The 19,306-nt window shown below is 36.6% G+C and overlaps 1 protein-coding gene across 4 annotated transcripts in view; it reads right to left on the reverse strand.

The window, feature by feature from the left end:
* Nucleotides 1-19,306, reverse strand: part of vcla (vinculin a) — a 52,328-nt gene that overhangs the window by 16,736 nt on the left and 16,286 nt on the right. For 2 of the 4 annotated variants that reach the window (XM_058794887.1, XM_058794890.1), the window contains exons 3-9: nucleotides 18,038-18,188; nucleotides 16,102-16,210; nucleotides 13,894-14,016; nucleotides 13,359-13,519; nucleotides 5,768-5,858; nucleotides 1,728-1,875; nucleotides 772-925 (exon numbers count right to left, since the gene is read on the reverse strand). In XM_058794887.1, coding sequence (XP_058650870.1) covers nucleotides 772-925; nucleotides 1,728-1,875; nucleotides 5,768-5,858; nucleotides 13,359-13,519; nucleotides 13,894-14,016; nucleotides 16,102-16,210; nucleotides 18,038-18,188 — 937 coding nt within the window. Of the gene's footprint in view, nucleotides 1-771; nucleotides 926-1,727; nucleotides 1,876-5,767; nucleotides 5,862-13,358; nucleotides 13,520-13,893; nucleotides 14,017-16,101; nucleotides 16,211-18,037; nucleotides 18,189-19,306 lie in introns of all 4 variants that reach the window. The other 2 variants (XM_058794888.1, XM_058794889.1) reach the window with 1 other exon arrangement.

Here is a 19,306-nt window from a genome sequence, read left to right on the forward strand (position 1 = left end):
TATAGCAAACATAATATCCATAATGATAATATTACTTAATGATGATATTAATAATAATAATATTAATAATACATTCCATTGTTGCTAAAAATACAGTTGTTCACGTTGGTAATATTGGGTATAAATTTGTTTTGGTATAAATTTTGGTACTTGTTGCCTTTTCAATTGAGTCTTGAAGCAAAACCAATTAACTGTTCGCAAAGAGCTTGATTGACAGGCTATCTGACCAATCATAACCCCGGATCCGCCATCTTGCCCGACAAACAAATCAGACAGGAGAGTAGATGTTTAATTTTGGTGGACTCAAACTTGAAAAATTGTGTGTATTGACGTCTTTCTGCGGTTGAAATAAAATACAATATGACGTTCATTCATGTTTATTTCGTGCTTTAAGTAAATATGAAAAGACGATCAGTTCACATGTGCCGCTTAAACTGAGGCAATACAGCGATCTGTCACAACACATTAAAGAGCCACAAAATGGTAGTTATTGTATGAATTTCTTTAAAAAAAAACACTAAATTTTAAAGCTGAGACCTTGTTTCATACCAGAAATAAGCTGCTCTGTTTTGTCAGCATGTTGTCAGTTTACTCTTTGCTCCGCAATTTTTTTTTACTGCGTGAGAACATGATGTGTATTGTGAGTGCCATGGCTTGTCGAACATAGCAACAGTAACTAAGAAGGGCAGGTTTTTGTGAAGGGTCAATTGAGCACCACTTTAAACACACTAAATACACCAATTCACTAACAAAACACGCTTCAAGACTTACCTGGGCCGTGTCGATTCTTTTGGCAATGGCTTGTTTGGCATTGGTCAGGGCCTCCAGTTTCCGAGCAGCGTTCTCCACTTTCCCCACCAGAATATCCAAACCCTGGCCCACCTGCTGAGCTTTCTGCATACCCATAGGGGTGGCACCCTGACCTCTGAAGAAACAACATATATAAAGAATAAACAACAATAATAGAATAGAATAGAATAGAATAATCATTCATTTTCATGATCACAAAATCAACAGGAGAATAGAATGACTTCATAATACATTAAGATCTCTCTGACTACCCGTTAACATTGATTAAACATGGATACGCACTCTTTCACAGATTGGAGAGCCTCTGCCCATCTTTACTTCTGACATGGAAACTGCATGTGAAGGTCAGTGTAAACAGCCCCCGTGTGTGAGAGTGATCAGTGGGCCGGGGCAGCTGCTGATTATCCGGCCCTTCAGCCTTTAATCTGCTTTCCTTGAGTCTCTCTAATGAAGTCAGAGCCCAGCGTCTGATCTTTCACTTTCACTCCAGCTTTCAACATCCTTGACACATGGACCCAAACTGTACCACACCGTTCCTTCCTTCTCCTGTACTCAGTAGTCAGGGATAAACAATCCCCGGAGAATTAGCCCGCTAACAAACAACGTCTAAACTGTGTTTATTGAAAAACCTGACACACTTTCTCGTGTTGCAAATTAGAAGCAGTTACAGCCCCTGAGACATATCACACAGGGGTAATTCGTTGTATAAAGGATGATGAATATCGTTATGAACAGCAAACAGCTGCATTAATGCATAATTCAGTTCACGCGATCGCGCGCTACAGGAACATGTGGTGGCATTTGGCTCTCAGTGTGAAATGCTGAACTGTGGAATCTCATAGTCGGTTGAATCAGCAGAATAATGGGCTCTGATTATAATTCTGCCTTTTCTCCAGGTGCACCTAAAGGGGGCGTACCTGGCGCGCACATCTGACACCTGATCCGTCATCTGGCCTAAGGTCTTGGCTGTTCCCAGGATCTCTCGTCTCTCTTTCCCCGCACAAAGCTCACCCACTTTTCCTGCTTCATCCAGTATGTGACGCAGTGCATGCTCTCCCGGATCCCCTGCAGGTGTCACAGACATAGTGTTAGGCCACTACATACTTTTAACCCAATTCAATTAAAATCATGTACATTACACAAATATTATGTACATAATAAAACAAAAGCTGTCACAGGGGCATACCCTTTCAAAAGGTACACCTTTGCACTTATTTAGCACTAAAGGGTACATATTAGTAATTAAAGTGTATATATTTGTGTGCACTTAAGTTTGGGGTCTGTAACATTTTGTTTTTTAAATAAGAAATTAATATTTTTATTCAGCAAGAGAGCAATAAATTGTGCATTAAAATGTAAAAAATGACAGTAAAGACATTTATACTGTTACAAAAGATTTATATTTCAAATAAATGCTACTCTTTTAAATTTCTGTTCATCAAAGAATCAAAGATAGGTTTTTCACCAAAACATTAATCAGCACAACCGTTTTCAACAATGATAATAAATGTTTTTGAGCAAATCAGCATATTACAGTGATTTCTGAAAGATCATGTGACAAAAACTGAAAATTCAGCTTTGCCATCGCTGGAATAAATGACATTTTAAAACATATTAAAAGAAGAAAAAAAAGAGTTATTTCAAATCAAAATAATATTTCACAATATTTCTGTTTGATTTTCAATCAAATAAATGTAGCATTAGTGAGCATAAGATACTTATTTCAAAAACATCTCAAAAAACTTTTGATCAGTTGCATATGCCATACAGGACGAGTTAGAAGGGTTATGCCAAACGTTTTTAGAATAATTTTTTCCCTTAAAATTAGGGAAATATTTTTATTAGTGCTGTCAAACGATTAATCATGATTAATTGCATCCCAAATAAAAGTTTTTGTTTACATAATATATGTATGTGTACTGCATTTATTTATTATGTATATATACAACCCGAATTACGGAAATGTTGGGGCATTTTTTAAATTTGAATAAAATGAAAACTAAAAGACTTTCGAATCACATGAGCCAATATTTTATTCACAATAGAACATAGATAACATAACAAATGTTTAAACTGAGAAATTTTACAATTTTATGCACAAAATGAGCTCATTTCATATTTGATGCCAACTACAGGTCTCAAAATAGTTGGGACGGGGGCATGTTTACCATGGTGTAGTATCTCCTCTTCTTTTCAAAACAGTTTGAAGACATCTGGGCATCGAGGTTATGAGTTTCCGGAGTTTTGATTTTGGAATTTGGTCCCATTCTTGCCTGATATAGGTTTCCAGCTGCTAAAGAGTTTGTGGTCGTCTTACACGTATTTTTCGTTTAACACTAGAACTGCCACGGGGGAAATTTTACCCGTTGCTGTTTTTCAAATGTACATAACAGATTTTCAACAAAACATTCAAGTCTCCCAGTCATTGACTTTTACTAAAATTATGTAATTTACAATCCAATGTTGTTAAAAAATATTTAGATAAAACCAGATCAAAAAACTGAGCATTTATATCTATAAGCGCCGCACAGGTCAAATTTATATATATAATGCATGTATTTTCGCGCTGTCATTGTCTTGCCGCTTATGTTTTAACATTTTACATTTCTAGGCAACGCCTTTCACTCACTGATTTAGCGGTTATCAGTTTCATTAATAAAGTCAAAATGACTAAAAGAAGGCGGTTTATGGAAGGTTGGTATTAGAAACACTAAATGCCATGAGTGATGGAGAGTCTGATGGTAAGTTATGCATCCTGGGTCGGCTCAGCATCTGACAGTGATCCAGACATCATATTTAGATGTTTTAGCCTAACGTTACTCATAATTGGTCAAACTTTGGTTTTATTATTTAGTTTTTGTCTTGCCATATCGTTTATTGTTCGCTACTGTGTTGCTATTTATTCTAGTCTGGCCGTTTCCTGAAGAAACAAAAAAATCTGATGGTGTTGTTCTCTTATTCAAATTATAAATTATATAACTAAACAAATTAATAATTGGGCCTAGGTGAAGCTGTGCGCTTGAATTTGTCATAGCATCGTCCTATGCAGCCTGGTGAATTATTGTTGCTCATTATTGTCTTATTGGCTAGTTTAGTCATTTAAATAACATGGGTTATCCTAATATATTGATTAATGACATTGTATTATAATATTACACCACCCAAATATTTACTACCTTCTCATTTTCCTTGTCAGTGCAGGCTTTTTTTTTTCTTTTTTTTTTTGTTTAGCTTACTGACCATTATGGATTAGTGTAGGCTGCATTAAAAAGTCTTGAACATAAAACAACAGGGTAAAAATATAGTTGACGACTAAACATAATAATTTCATGACTCTAGACACTTATTTGTGAAGACAGTGGCATAATACAGTGAAATAATATGTTTTTTAGCCATATAAAAACAGTTGCCATGTGTGTGGGTAAAATTTACCCGCTGGCGCTTTTTTGTATACAGCGACCTCTAGCGGTTCTAGTGTTAATGATGCACCAAATGTTCTCTATAGGTGAAAGATCTGGACTGCAGGCCAATTCAGCACCTGGACTCTTCTACTACGAAGCCATGCTGTTGTAATAGCTGCAGTATGTGGTTTTGCATTTTCCTGCTGAAATACACGTCGTCTGGAGGGGAGCATATGTTGCTCTTAAACCTTTATATACCTTTCAGCATTCATAGTGCCTTCCAAAACAAGCAAGCTGCCCATACCGTATGCACTTATGCACCCCCAAACCATTAGAGATGCTGGCTTTTGAACTGAACACTGATAACATGCTGGAAGGTCTCCATCCTCTTTAGCCCGGAGGACACGACATCTGTGATTTCCAACAAGAATGTCAAATTTGGACTTGTCTGACCATAGAACACTTTCCCACTTTGAAACAGTCCATTTTAAATTAGCTTTAGTTGGCATCTGCAGATGGCACGGCGGATTGTGTTTACCGACAGTGGTTTCTGGAAGTATTCCTGGGCCCATTTAGTAATGTCAATGACTGAATGAGAATCATGCCGATGAGTGATGCAGTGTCGTCTGAGGGCCCGAAGACCACGGGCATCCAACAAAGGTCTTCAGCCTTGGTGCTTACGCACAGAGATTTCTCCAGTTTCTCTGAAACTTTTGATGATGTTATGCACTGTAGATGATGAGATTTGCAAAGCCTTTGCAATATGACGTTGAGGAAGGTTGTTTTTAAAGTATTCCACAATCTTTTTACGCACTCTTTCACAGATTGGAGAGCCTCTGCCCATCTTTACTTCTGAGCGACTCTGCCTCTCTAAGACATCCCTTTTATGTTACAGACCTGATGTCAATTAACTTAATTAGTTGCTAGATGTTCTCCCAGCTGATCTTTTCAAAAATGTATTGCATTTCAGCCCTTTGTTGCCCCCGTGCCAACTTTTTTGAGACCTGTAGCAGGCATCAAATTTGAAATGAGCTCATTTAGTGGATAAAAGTGTAAAATATCTCCGTTTAAACATTTGTTATGTTATGTTGTTATTTTGGATGTGATTAATCGCGATTAATCATTTGACATCACTAATTTATTATTATTAATAATTTAATATTAGATTTTTTATATAATATATATTTTTTTAATCTTATTAAATAGTTTTTTTCTTTAAAAGTACTGTAATCTAAAAAAAAAATTATAATTTGTTTTTATTACCCCTTTTTCTCATCATATAATCAATCTCTCTCCCACATATAATCAAACGGTTCCATTGTACATGCTCTCTAAGCATGTGAAAAGAGATACAGATCCAAAAAAAGTGTCATTAATGCAAGAATGTTATTGATCGTGTGCATATGCTCAGATCTTTGCAGAACAATGAGCAATTTTCACAGCATAGTTTTAATAAATGGTCTTATTTCACTTTAGAAATTTTGACTGAAAGTCATAGTGTTTTTAGCACAGCAAACTGAAATATCACAGTGAGCTAATGGGTGTACTTATATTACCTGGTAGGCCGTTAGGGTCCCTCAGCCAGCCTTTAGCCTGACCCATCTTTGACTCAATCAGTGCTAGTGCTCTCCTCATGGCCTCTGTGTCCTTCAGAGAGAAGAGTGTGTTAGTCAGTAATGTCTGTCATATTGGCCCACAGGGCAGGATGTCATAGCATGGATCTGAGTGGTTACAGCTTTTTGTTGCAGTTGCAGTTTAGGTGCTCATATGAAGGAGTAGATGCTGAAGGGAGGGGGCTCTGCAGCTCTTTCCCTCTGACGGGCATGAGCAGTCTCTGCCTCTCTCAATCACACACACAAAGTGCGAGAGCGGCCCACATAATCACCACTTCACACTCCATTGCACCACGCACACATCTGAAGGAGAACCCGTCTGGTTTGGTAACTCAGCCATGCATATGGTGCTCCTCTTTACTGCAGTCTAAAGCAATAGTCATCTGCACAGGCAATGCATTCAATGCACACATTATCAGAAAAATTAGCATATCAAGAGCATAACACTGAAAGACAAATGAAGGGCATGGGTGTGAAATTAGGTTCAGTATGAGTTTCAAGGTCATGCCTTCAATACTGATGCCTCAGAATATTACAGCTTATTGAGGAGATGTGTGCTATGAGCTTTCTAAGCGATCAGACTTATAATTTTTGCTTGGCTGCAATTATTAATACCCTAGCAACCCCTGAGCGACCATCTGTAACACTTTAGCAACTGCAAACATGATTTTTCAAATTTGTAAATAAAACAAAGGTGACTAAAGTAGGTTACAAAATACTATTTTTGTTTTTGTACTTCTAAATTTCATTTTAATTCAGTCTGTTACTTGCAGGGTTATTATTTTTAACTAAAAGTAAAACTGAAACTAAAATTAAAACCATAACCATGTCATGAATTAAATTTTCTTTTTATAATAATAATAATTTAAAAGAATGAAAACCGTAGCCAAAATGTTACTTGAAACTAAATAAACGTGAACTAAATAGTATATATATATATATATATATATATATATATATATAACTTTATTTCAGCTATTTGCCAAAGCACCATTTATGATTTTAATTTAGTTTAACTTGAATATACAGTGGGGCAAAAAAGTATTTAGTCAGCCACCAATTGTGCAAGTTCTCCCACTTAAAAAGATGAGAGAGGCCTGTAATTTTCATCACAGGTATACCTCAACTTTGAGAGACAAAATGAGAAAAAAAAAATCCAGAAAATCACATTGTAGGATTTTTAAAGAATTAATTGGTAAATTCCTCTGTAAAATAAGTATTTGGTCTCCTACAAACAAGCAAGATTTCTGGCTCTCACAGACCTGTAACTTCTTTAAGAGGCTCCTCTGTCCTCCACTCGTTACCTGTATTAATGGCATCTGTTTGAACTTGTTATCAGTATAAAAGACACCTGTCCACAACCTCAAACAGTCTCCAAACTCAACTCAACTCCAAACTTCACCATGGCCAAGACCAAAGAGCTGTCAAAGGACACCAGAAACAAAATTGTAGACCTGCACCAGGCTGGGAAGACTGAATCTGCAATAGGTAAGCAGCTTGGTGTGAAGAAATCAACTGTGGGAGCAATTATTAGAAAATGGAAGACATACAAGACCACTGATAATCTCCCTCGATCTGGGGCTCCACGCAAGATCTCACCCCGTGGGGTCAAAATGATCACAAGAACTGTGAGCAAAAATCCCAGAACCACACGGGGGGACCTAGTGAATGACCTGCAGAGAGCTGGGACCAAAGTAGCCTCAAATCCTGCAGTGCCAGACGTGTCCCCCTTAAGCCAGTACATGTCCGGGCCTGTCTGAAGTTTGCTAGAGAGCATTTGGATGATCCAGAAGAGGATTGGGAGAATGTCATATGGTCAGATGAAACCAAAATAGAACTTTTTGGTAAAAACTCAACTTGTCGTGTTTGGAGGAGAAAGAATGCTGAGTTGCATCCAAAGAACACCATACCTACTTTGAAGCATGGGGGTGGAAACATCATGCTTTGGGGCAAAGGGACCAGGACGACTGATCCGTGTAAACGAAAGAATGAATGGGGCCATGTATCGTGAGATTTTGGTGAAAACCTCCTTCCATCAGCAAGGGCATTGAAGATGAAACGTGGCTGGGTCTTTCAGCATGACAATGATCCCAAACACACCGCCTGGCAACGAAGGAGTGGCTTCAGAAGAAGCATTTCAAGATCCTGGGTGGCCTAGCCAGTCTCAGATCTCAACCCCATCGAAAATCTTTGGAGGGAGTTGAAAGTCCGTGTTGCCCAGCGACTGCCCCAAAACATTACTGCTCTAGAGGAGATCTGCATGGAGGAATGGGCCAAAATACCAGCAACAGTGTGTGAAAACCTTGTGAAGACTTACAGAAAACATTTGACCTCTGTCATTGCCAACAAAGGGTATATAACAAAGTATTGAGATGAAATTTTGTTATTGACCAAATACTTATTTTCCACCATAATTTGCAAATAAATTCTTTAAAAATCCTACAATGTGATTTTCTGGATTTTTTTTTTCTCATTTTGTCTCTCATAGTTGAGGTATACCTATGATGAAAATTACAGGCCTCTCTCATCTTTTTAAGTGGGAGAACTTGCACAATTGGTGACTGACTAAATACTTTTTTGCCCCACTGTAAATATAAAATAACTTAAGATAAAAATTCATAAAGACTATACAGACATATAAACTCAACAAACACACAACAAAGTAACTAAAACGTCAAGATAAAAATGAAAACATAAAATATAACAATTAAAATTGGTTTAAAATATTAATAGAAATAATAACAATTTATCTCAATGATACTAAAATAATACTGCTTACCTGCATTTCTTTTTAATTGCTTGTGAAATTTACTAATAATTTCTGAGAGAAAATTGTTTCTATTTCCCTTTTTTTTTTGGCAGTGTACTTCTGCCATATTTGCATCTTTTTATCTTTTGACTTGTGGCAAGCTTTTGAGGCCTCATGTGGGGCACCACTGGCCCCTGAGTGCCCCAGTCTTACTACTAATATATCAGAAAGACATGGGAGTGGTATCTCAGAGTGGCAGCACTCAGACGCTGATCTGAAAATGTACAGATCTAGTTTTGCTTAGTTGTCTTTGATTCAGCAAGACAAGACAATAATGGACCTTTAAAAAGACTTAGAATTGAGTTCTTGTTTTTGCTTGTGGTATTTCCAGCAGGAGACACTCTGGCAGCTGAAGCAGCAGTCAGATCCAATCAGGAGAGGGAGACAGGCAGGAAATTAACCCCTAACACCTGCGCCTGCTGCCTATTACACCCCATCTCACCACTAAAATACTGTATGTTAAAATTTCTCTAAAATGCACAGCTAAATTCATGTCAACCCACTTTCATAAATCCATATCAAAAAGCTTAAATACAGTGTGTGGTCATCCTGAAGCAAACCTGAAGCACAAGTATAATCGATGAGACTTCTCTCAGCTAAAACGAATTATCCGCCCAATCCATTTCCTCTGCCTGCTCTGCCTGCTATCCAGTAACTGCTGCTTTCCAGCCAACCTTTCAGCACCAAGCAAGACAGATCACATTATTTGTAAGTTGATGAGTCATTTCCTATTCGTGTGCATTAGGGCTGGGTTGCACTTGCAAGCTGGGAAAAATGTTATATGCATTTGTTCAGGTTTTTATTGTTCTGTTTACTTCACATATGATTTTAGAAAAAAAAAAAAACATTCAATGTAGAAAATGCTTTTGCATTTATATACAGTTCAAATGTTTGGGGTCAGTAAGATTTTTATTTTATACTTTTTACTTTTATTTAGATTGAACTGATCAAAAGTGACAGTAAAGACTTTTACAAGATTACAGATGATTTATATTTCAAATAAATGCTGTCCTTTTGAACGTTCTATTCATAAAAGGATCCTGAAAGATATTTTTCAGTTTCCACACAATTATTAATTAGCAAAACTGTTTTCAACATTGAAAATAATTAGAAATGTTTCATAAGCACTAAATCTGCATATTATAATGATTTCTGAAGGATCATGTGACACTGAAGACTGAGTAGTGGCTGCTGAAAATTCAGCTTTGCCATCACTAGAATATATTACATTTTAAAAAATAGAAAACTCTTATTTTAAATGGTAATAATAATAATAATTCACAGTATTACTGTCACAATTTTAACTGTATTTTTGATCATCAATGACTTCATGAACAGAGACTACTTATAAAGACTTAAATAAACAACCACAAACTCTGAACATTAGTGTATAGAAAAAAATTGACATTATATTTAAATGTAAAAATGAACCTAATTCTTGCTTTACAATTTGATGTTGCATTAGTTATTCGCATGCTGTTATATTACAGGCAAAGATTTCAGAAACAGGGCAGGGCGTCTAAACCTGATCAATATTTCATGATGGAGTCAGACGACCTGTTTGAACAATTTCTGCTTGAATATGCCTGATCTCATGACAGATGTCACAAGCACCTGCTGTGGAGAATTACAATATGAAGGCAGACTGACGACTGACAATGATGAACTTACTCTTCAAGAATAGGACACTGGAAGCTTTAACATTATTCAGATGGCTAACAACATCTGTCTCCCTTTGGCACACAGAGTAAATAATGTCAAGGAAGATTTGGGCCAACTGTACTTAGGTTATTGGCTGACAAAAGCTTTGAAATTGTTATGCAGAGAATTTCAAATAAATGCAAAAGTTTATATTACTGAATAAGGAAACAAGTCAAAGTAATTTTCTGATTACAGTTTTGAGTGAAACAATAAATGAATCTGAAAACGCATAGGCTTTTTCTTCCATTAATCATTCCCCGCAAATGGACTTTGTGCTGTGTGTATGAAGGAGCTGAAGAGCAATAACTATGTCAATCCATCTTTCATGTTGTCAGTCATAAGGCACAAGGGAGCAAAGAGTGAGAACTGAGTTTCAATTCAATTTTGTCTTAAGACAAAAGCAAGCTGGTCCAATGCTAAATGTATTCTACATTCAAAAGATTGAAAATGTGCCAGAACTCCTTTATTGTGCCAGAACGATTACTAGATTAGCTACAGTAAACAGTTATATAAATAAATCCTTTCCGTATATATCTCAGATATACGTGTATTTTCTTAAAAAGGAATTTTAAAGACTCGCGCAAAATCAAAGTTTTGTGGCTTTGAGCTCTAATGATATGCTATACTGCTAAAAAACTAGGTTAATTCTTAGTGCATGCAAATTACTAGTACATTTAAAATTCTTGTCAAGGAGAATAAACAAAAATATTTATAAAAAAAAATCAGCCCATTAAAATCCATTTTTAGTCCATAAAAATGGGCCATTGTCTGATGAAGAGGCAAATGCCTTGAATCTTACATTTTTGTGAGAACATAAATACATTTCTTTCTATTTTTTCAACATTTTTTTCCTTGTTTGTTATTTTTTGTAGTTCAGTATACTCATTACAATTTTTGGCCTGCAACATGTGCATAATTAGAGTCACAAAATTTACTTTAACTTGAATATCACATTCCTCCAAACTTGCGGTAGCCAGTGCCTCATGACTAAACCACCTGTTACTGCTAAACTAAAAGGTCAAATAAAGATTATTGGCTATTTTAATAAAAAGGGAGGAGCTTTCCAATATATCCCACCCTAATTTCTTATTTCAAAAGGAAATACGTGAACATGAAAGCAAAATACACTCATTGAGTAATTTCACTGGGTTGCAAAAACCGGGAGGAGCTGTGTATCAGGAGAGACAGAGCATAAAATCAAGTTAATCTGGTAAGACAGCGTTCAGGTAAAGAAAATGTGTAAAGCGGGAGCCATGGAGACAAGACACCAAGCGTAAAAAAGTTGTCACATCCTGAGACAGACATTAGTGATTAACTGTAAGACGGAGTGTCTAAATGAGGGATGATGTGAGCTGGAGTAAATATGGATGAGGAGGGTGAGTGATGGCACAGTGTCATTCTACAGCACATCCGAAAACAACCTCTCTAATTGCAATTTATTGTTTTGTTTTGGTCCTGGGTTTCTGAAATACAGCACCCCTTATATACAGCATATAAAATGGCCAGGCTAAGAAAAAAGACTTCTATCAAAACAAGAATGAATATACTAACACACACATACTGTTAGCAACACAATGATCTGGCATGCAGTTTGTCGCATTACAGAGCGGGAGAGAGGAGAGCTTACCTTCTATAGGAAGGGAAAAAATGGAAGAACACAGAAAAGAAAGAGAGCAAAAAGAAAGAGGCATGTTTACAGAGTTATATCAGGGCAAACAGAAAAACAGAGGTGACAGCAAAGTAAATGAAAGCTCAGGAAACTGATTTTGAGAGTACAGTGATTTCTTATGGAAATATTTAATATGCATGCTAAGCAAGCGAAGGGTGTCATCAGTCAGCGAGGGATCAAATGATTCAGTAGGCTTCATGAAATATTGAAAGACAGATCATTAATCTTCCAGTTAAACACCGATGTCATGTGTACGGTATATGGTGATGTTTTCCACCTTTGCTGGTTACTAAGCCTGTGTTTTTGTGTCATATAGTCCGTGAATTCTGAGCCTGACTGTGAACAGTGCTGGAAATGGAACAGATTATTACATTAGCAGGATGGGAGTGTCACATTCATTCAGGGAGAAAAACAGAGATACACCAAGGGGTCTCAATAGAGCGCAGCAGTGACTGCCCACTTTTGAAGTGGCCATGTATTATTTCTATTACATTTTCTTTATATTCATTTTAAAACAATATTCTTCAATAAAGATTTTAAACCCTAAACTAAAACAACCAGCTTTGAGATAAATCACAAGACTGCAACAGTTTTAAGTGTAAGACTGGACTACAGCCAATAAATTTGATATATATACTACTATTCAAAAGTTTGTGGTCAGTAAGTTAATACGTTTATTCAGCAAGAACATATTAAATTGATCGAAAGTGACAGTAAAGACTTTTCAATTGTTACAAAAAAATCGATTTCACATAAAATGTGGTCCTTCTTAACTTTCCATTCATCCTGAATAGAATTCAGAAATAAATGTATCAAGGGTTCCACGAAAATATTGAGCACTGTTTCTGTTTTCAACATATTATAAGGAATGTTTCTTGCGCAACAAATCAGCATAATAGTTTTCTGAAGGACCAGAAAATATATTACAAAAAAGAGAGCATAAGAGACTTCTTTTCAAAACATTGAAAAAATATTATCGAACCCAAACTTTTGAACAGTAGCATACGTCCAGGTGGACCATCTCCACACTTTATCATTGATTAAGTAAAAAACAGCATCTAATCTAGTTTTTGTTTGTTTGTTTTGTTTTTGCAAATATATAGATTTTGTTTATTATTATTAAAAATCACACCAAAAGACATTACCCTTAGAAGTCTTTTTTCTATGGAGACAATGAATAGGATTTTTACTTCTCTCTACCGCTCCCACTGTCATGTTCACAGTTTATAAACATACAGTGAAAATCGTTCACTTAACTTGCTTGACCAACTGAAGCCGACATAACTTAGTGTAACCGTTTAAGGAGGAGTTGCAGAAAGGAGTGTATGTGTGTTTAAGCATGATAAAGCTCATACTTTGTTGGCCCAGGCATCCTCGTCCCATGAAGTGAGTTGCAGCACTCTGATTATCTCGTTGATCTCGGCGCTCATCTTCTCAAACGTGTAGTTTCTGTTCTTCAAGGCCTCCTCCACGCCGTGACTCTTAGTGCACTTGGTTGTCACAAAGATTTTAATGGCTGATGGGTATCAAAAAACAATTTTGTTAGTCCTCCCTTTCATGGGCTATCTAAAACTGCTGTACAAATCGAGATCAGAGTGCGGTTTATATTTGATGTGTCCAAAAATCAGGCAACTAATTATCACCATACGAGTAGACATATTTGCAAACATCGACATTAAAAGCCTTTCTACGAGTGCAGATGAGCTGCCATCAACCTGGCTATTTATTGCTGAGCCAACAGCAGAAAGCCAACTGGATGAAGGGAAAAATCTATCCCTCCCCACAAGGCGGTTAAATGGGTCCAATTATCAGTGTTGCCATATCAACGGGCTGGCACACAGAGACCGCAAGCTGCACACACGAACACACAGCACTTCGCTGGCCTCTTACCTGATATAAGCACGGGCAGCAGTTCCTTCACTGTGTTCATGGAGGTGACCAGCATCACACGGTGCTCCTGGTGTGTCAGCTCCTGTTGCCGCTCGTCAATCATCTTTGCCATTTTCGTCATGCCTAACAAATTCATACATCAGTACAGTGACGATGTAGAGGTCAAAAATGGATGTTCCTTTTGAGATTTGCTAAAGATTACATTTAATAGTGTAATTATATTAGATTTTTAATGATTAACTTGAAGTAAACATGATGACAACAAGGGTAATCTAAATTTTTTTTAAAGTCAATACATGTATATCCAACATTAAAATCTAAAAATATACACTACTGTGGGTACATTTTTAAAATGTCTTTGAAAGAAGTCTCTTATGCTCACCGATTAATTAAAATTAAAATAAATCATATTATCAAATATTATATCAACTTGTATTCCATTTTAATGTATTTTAAAATGTAATTTATTCATGTGGTAGCCATTTATTTTTACTATCATCAATGTTGAAAATAGCTGTGCTGCTTAGGGATGCTCCGATCAGGATTTTTCAGCCGATAACGAGTACCGATTTCTTGTCATGGTGATTGGCCGATACTGATGCCTATTCCGATGCTTCAAGCTTTATATAACATATGTAATAATGTTACATAAACAATCACAAAAATTATTCCTTATATAGTGAACATTTTAATGTGCCTTTAAAATGGGGTTTATGCATAACATTATGTATATCAGGATACCTTAATATAAGACAAAAATAAATACAAACAAAATGGGAGCAGTCTGATGCAACCTGCAAGGTTTATTTAAACATTATCTAATAGTAAACTGTGGAGGACAAAATAAACATTTAATATCCTAAAAGAAGTCTGATGTAACTTAAACATTGTCCAATACAAGTCTAATAAATTTTTGTAGGCTATATAAAAAAAATAACATTTTTAATTAATTTAAAATAATAATTTAAAAAAACAAACATTTAAGCTCCTAAAAAAACTAATTGGAGTAGTTTGATGCAACTCATTAGGTTTAATTTAACATTGTCCAATATCAGAGAGAGGGCAAAATAAATAGAAACATTTAAACTCCAACATGGAGAAGTCTGATGTAACTCATAAGGTTTAATACTGTCCAATAAGACTGAAGAGGAAAAAAGAACTAGAAACATTTAAACTACTGAAAGAACAAAACGGAGTAGTTCGATCACGGTTAACTTATATCCACGGGCGCTGCGGACAATCTGCGGGTCGGGTAATAAAAAAAAATGCATTCTGATTATTTGCAGGTGGATAAAATAAATCATAAATCATGCAAATATTAACTACATTTTTGCCTACATCAGGCAGACGATTTCATTTGTGTGCGTGTTCGTGTGTGTGTTCAGTAAAGCCTGTCTTATTGAGTAGGCTATGGCCAAAGAAGATCTTTTGTTTTATAAATAAATGTCAATTCAAACGTAGCCCACGATCAGCGTATTATGTTACCCCTTACGGCTTACGTGGAGAGCCGCTTCAGAAACACGCCGCGGCGTGGCTGATAGAAAACTCAAGCACTGACTGAGTGGCCGCAATCAGCTCCGGTTCCCATGGAGCCGTAACATGACAAAAAAATCATTTATGTCCCCACGCACCATGTACGTCCTCACGCGTTGACGTTATCAAATTGCGATCAGTTTGTGAGATCGGCCAAGTGTAGTGAGTACCGATCGAGTCATAAAATGTGATTATCGGCCGATACCGATCTCCGGCCGATTGATTGGAGCATCCCTAGTGCTGCTTCATATTTTTGTGGAATTTTTTTTTCTTTCCATAATGTCTTTTTTTTTTTAAATTTCCAATTGTTCATGTGGTACATAAATCTGGAAAAAGCCAGATCAAGGCTACTAGCAACTGAAAATACCACACATAAACAGAAATTCTTAGTTCAAAAACAACCTACCACCTGATAAAAGAGGAAATAACAAATAATCAGTTTTTCAAGGTAATACATCGTGTAATTTTTTAAAAACCAACAAAAAAAAAAGTAACAAAAGCATCTGAAAATAATAATTCAACCATAATAACAATGAATTCCATTCATGCAAATAGTCTCTGCCAACTGTCCAACTGCATGAGCCAGAAGCCAACATCATCAACTTTAAATTCAGAAATTCAAATCAAAATGAAATGAAATCTCTTCAAAAGAAAGTAACAGGACATATGAAGTACCTGGTCCCAGGTTTTTAGTGTAAGTGATCAAATCCTCCATGGTTTCCACAACCTCTGCAACGGTCAGGTACTCCAGGATGCCTTTACACACCCGGATAATTTTACGCACCTTAGACAGACACAAAATACAAATGATACAAAAGAAAAAGACACATTTAGACACATTGACATTTATGCATTTTGGCATAAATGCTTTTATTCAAAGCAACTTACAGTGCACCCAAGCTACACATTTTATCAAAGCAAATATTTCCTGGGATTCAAACCAATGACCTTTACGTTGCCAGCGCTGTGCTCTATCATTCAAATAGGGATTCTTACCGGGATCCCATAGGACTAATATTTTATTCTGCAGGTTTCTGCCACAAACAGGCAGACCCACAAGATATAGTACCATAACATCATGCTTACTCAGTGCTCTGTGAACAACAACACAGCTCCTTGAGAAAGATGATAGCAGCACTATTAATAGAGCTCAGAGTTAGCTTTCACCACAAACCGATGATCTAATATCTCGCCCGTATGTACATACACACCACAATCTGTGCTCTCTTGGAAATGTTTCTATTATACATGTTAGAATAGGGGTTTTTGGTCATTATATAATAGTACAGCAATCACTGGCACTAAATCTGCATATGTTCTCGCTGGTTTCAGGGAGTATTTTTGGTTTTGAATACATATTACCAGCCCATTTACACTGTGCTGCTGGGTTCGTATCTTGTCTTGTGATGAGAAATCTTGTGACCCGAAGAAGCAGAAACTTCAAAAGTAATTCGCGCTGATAGAAGACACGCTGTGTGTGAGGCGGCTCACTCAGATCATGTGCTCCGTGTGAGCTCCATTATGCTGCGCCCACACGGTAGCTCACAGGGGAGGCTGGATGTGGAGCACGGCACATTAAGACCACAAGTTACAACGCATGATAAGGGACTGTGTGTTTAATGTTGTTAGGCCAGAAGAAAAGCCTTTTTTGTAAAGATGATCCATAGAATCTGATTATTATTCGTCAGAAAGACAGAAATATTTTACAAATCCAATTTGCTTTATTTCAAATTCAGGTTTAAAAAAAAACTATATGCGCATTTTACACAGGATCTTTCACGTATCTAATGAGGTTAAACAAGAAAGCATGCATGCAAGATTCACATCCAACTGTCAAATAATCTACGGTACATAAATCACTCTTTACAAGGAAATTGCTTGGTTAAGATAACAATCTTGCTTTCAGTCAAAACCCTCTTTGAAATTCAATATGACATTTCCCAGAGAAAAATGTGTGATATCTGATCTCATCAATGTTCACCAAAAAAAATAATAAAAATGTTATGTTTGTCAGTTTCACAGAGCAGGCCTTTGGAGGAGAACATATTATTTGTTACTGTCGACTGCCAGTTTCACATTAATAGCCAAGCATCTGAAAAATTGCCAAATGTGAAATAAACAAATTACTGTGCACTTTACAATCACACATTGCCATCCAAACAACACAAATTTTTAAAGTGAATATAAAAACACCATGAAACAGTCAAGTGTAAAGAGAGTATTAACAAATGCTTAATTTTGAAATGAATACGTTTTATTGTATGATTCCAAGTTTAATGTCAGTAAATTACTTTTTCTATTATTATTAATGTTGAAAACAGTTGTGGTGGTTAATATTTTGGTTGAGACCATAATATATTTTTTGGGGGAAACTTCATAAGAATAGCATTTATTTGAAACAGAAATCTTTTATAAGATTATAAACATTTTTACTGTCAATTTTGGTCAATTCCGTGCATCCTTGCTGAATACTGAATTTAATACTGAGCTTCTTTTGAATGGCAGTGTATGTGTATTTAGCTTAGCCTAATCATTAATCTCAATTACTTTTTATGAAAATTAATCATCAGCCTTGAATCATCATCAAGATAGCCTTCATTTCCATTCGTACCTCTGCCTCGTCAAAGGTCAGAAGCAGGTCTGAAGTGCCTGAGAGGATGCCCCGCGAGCCATCGATGAGGTAATCACGGGCCGGGACAGAGTACGGGTCTGTCCTCAACATCTGAGCTGCTTCCACCAGCTTTGCACAGGCATTCTCCACCCTGAGAAAAAAAATCACAACTGATATGAATATTCTAAAAAAATATATACAAGGCATCCTGTATAAATCTATAATGGCTTGCACTATTAAAAATGCTCAATACTAAATAAATGCAATATTCAGTGCAAAAAGAAAACTATGCATTTGACTCAAATTGGAGGTGACATTACTAATTGATATAATTGCAATTAAATCAATGGCCCACTAAATCACAAATCAAGATTATTTAATCACTCAATTCCCAGAAATGAGAGCAGTAAACAACTCCAACGCTTTCCAGCAAGCAGTGTAAAATCTTCTCTCAGACTCAATAACACTATATTAATAGAAATTAAAGCACGTCCCTGTCGCTCCGCGGCCCACGGGAGAGCGGGATGATGACGTGTTCTGGAGGAGGCCTCTCTTCATCGTTATTCTGCGGTGGAGACCCAGACTTACGCAGGCACCTCCCTGTATGAGGCACCACCCGGGTGTCAGTGCTTACAACACAGCCTATATATAGAGAGGTTCACATTTCCTGTCACCAACCACATGTGTGCTGATTGATGAGCCCTGTGCCAGCTTGTGTTTATGGTGCCAAATGTGTCAGCTAAGACTTTTGCTGTCTTTAATTGAGCCCATCTGCCCGGCCATTTCAAATAGATACAGATACCCACACTTTATCATTCGCCAAGCCTGATCAAGTCTAATCGCTTTGTAAGGTAATAGTACAAAGTTGATACGCAGCACAACTTCAGTTATTATCATGTCTGCAGCATAAATGGTACAGAAACATGTTAAAACCTTATTATAATTAACTATGAGCAAAAAAAAAAAGTGAATCATGTCTTAGCAAACACCACTAATAACTAAATATTTATTCTAAATTTAGCCTCCATCTGTTTCTCCAACTAAATTTGGACTTGCTCAGTATGAATGACCATATCACAGTTTGTAATTCTGGTTTGTCATGTATTTCACATTTGTACAATCTTCTGAAAAATGAGCCCCCTCAGGAGCTTGATTAGTGAGCCAGGAGAAGCTGTGCAGGGTCCATATGGACCTGTCAACTCCACTGCTGCTCTGAGGATGCTTCATACGCCACTACAAGTGCATGAGGTCTTACAAATCTATATACAT

This window comes from Onychostoma macrolepis, chromosome 13, assembly GCF_012432095.1.
Source record: "Onychostoma macrolepis isolate SWU-2019 chromosome 13, ASM1243209v1, whole genome shotgun sequence".
Lineage (NCBI taxonomy): Eukaryota > Metazoa > Chordata > Actinopteri > Cypriniformes > Cyprinidae > Onychostoma > Onychostoma macrolepis.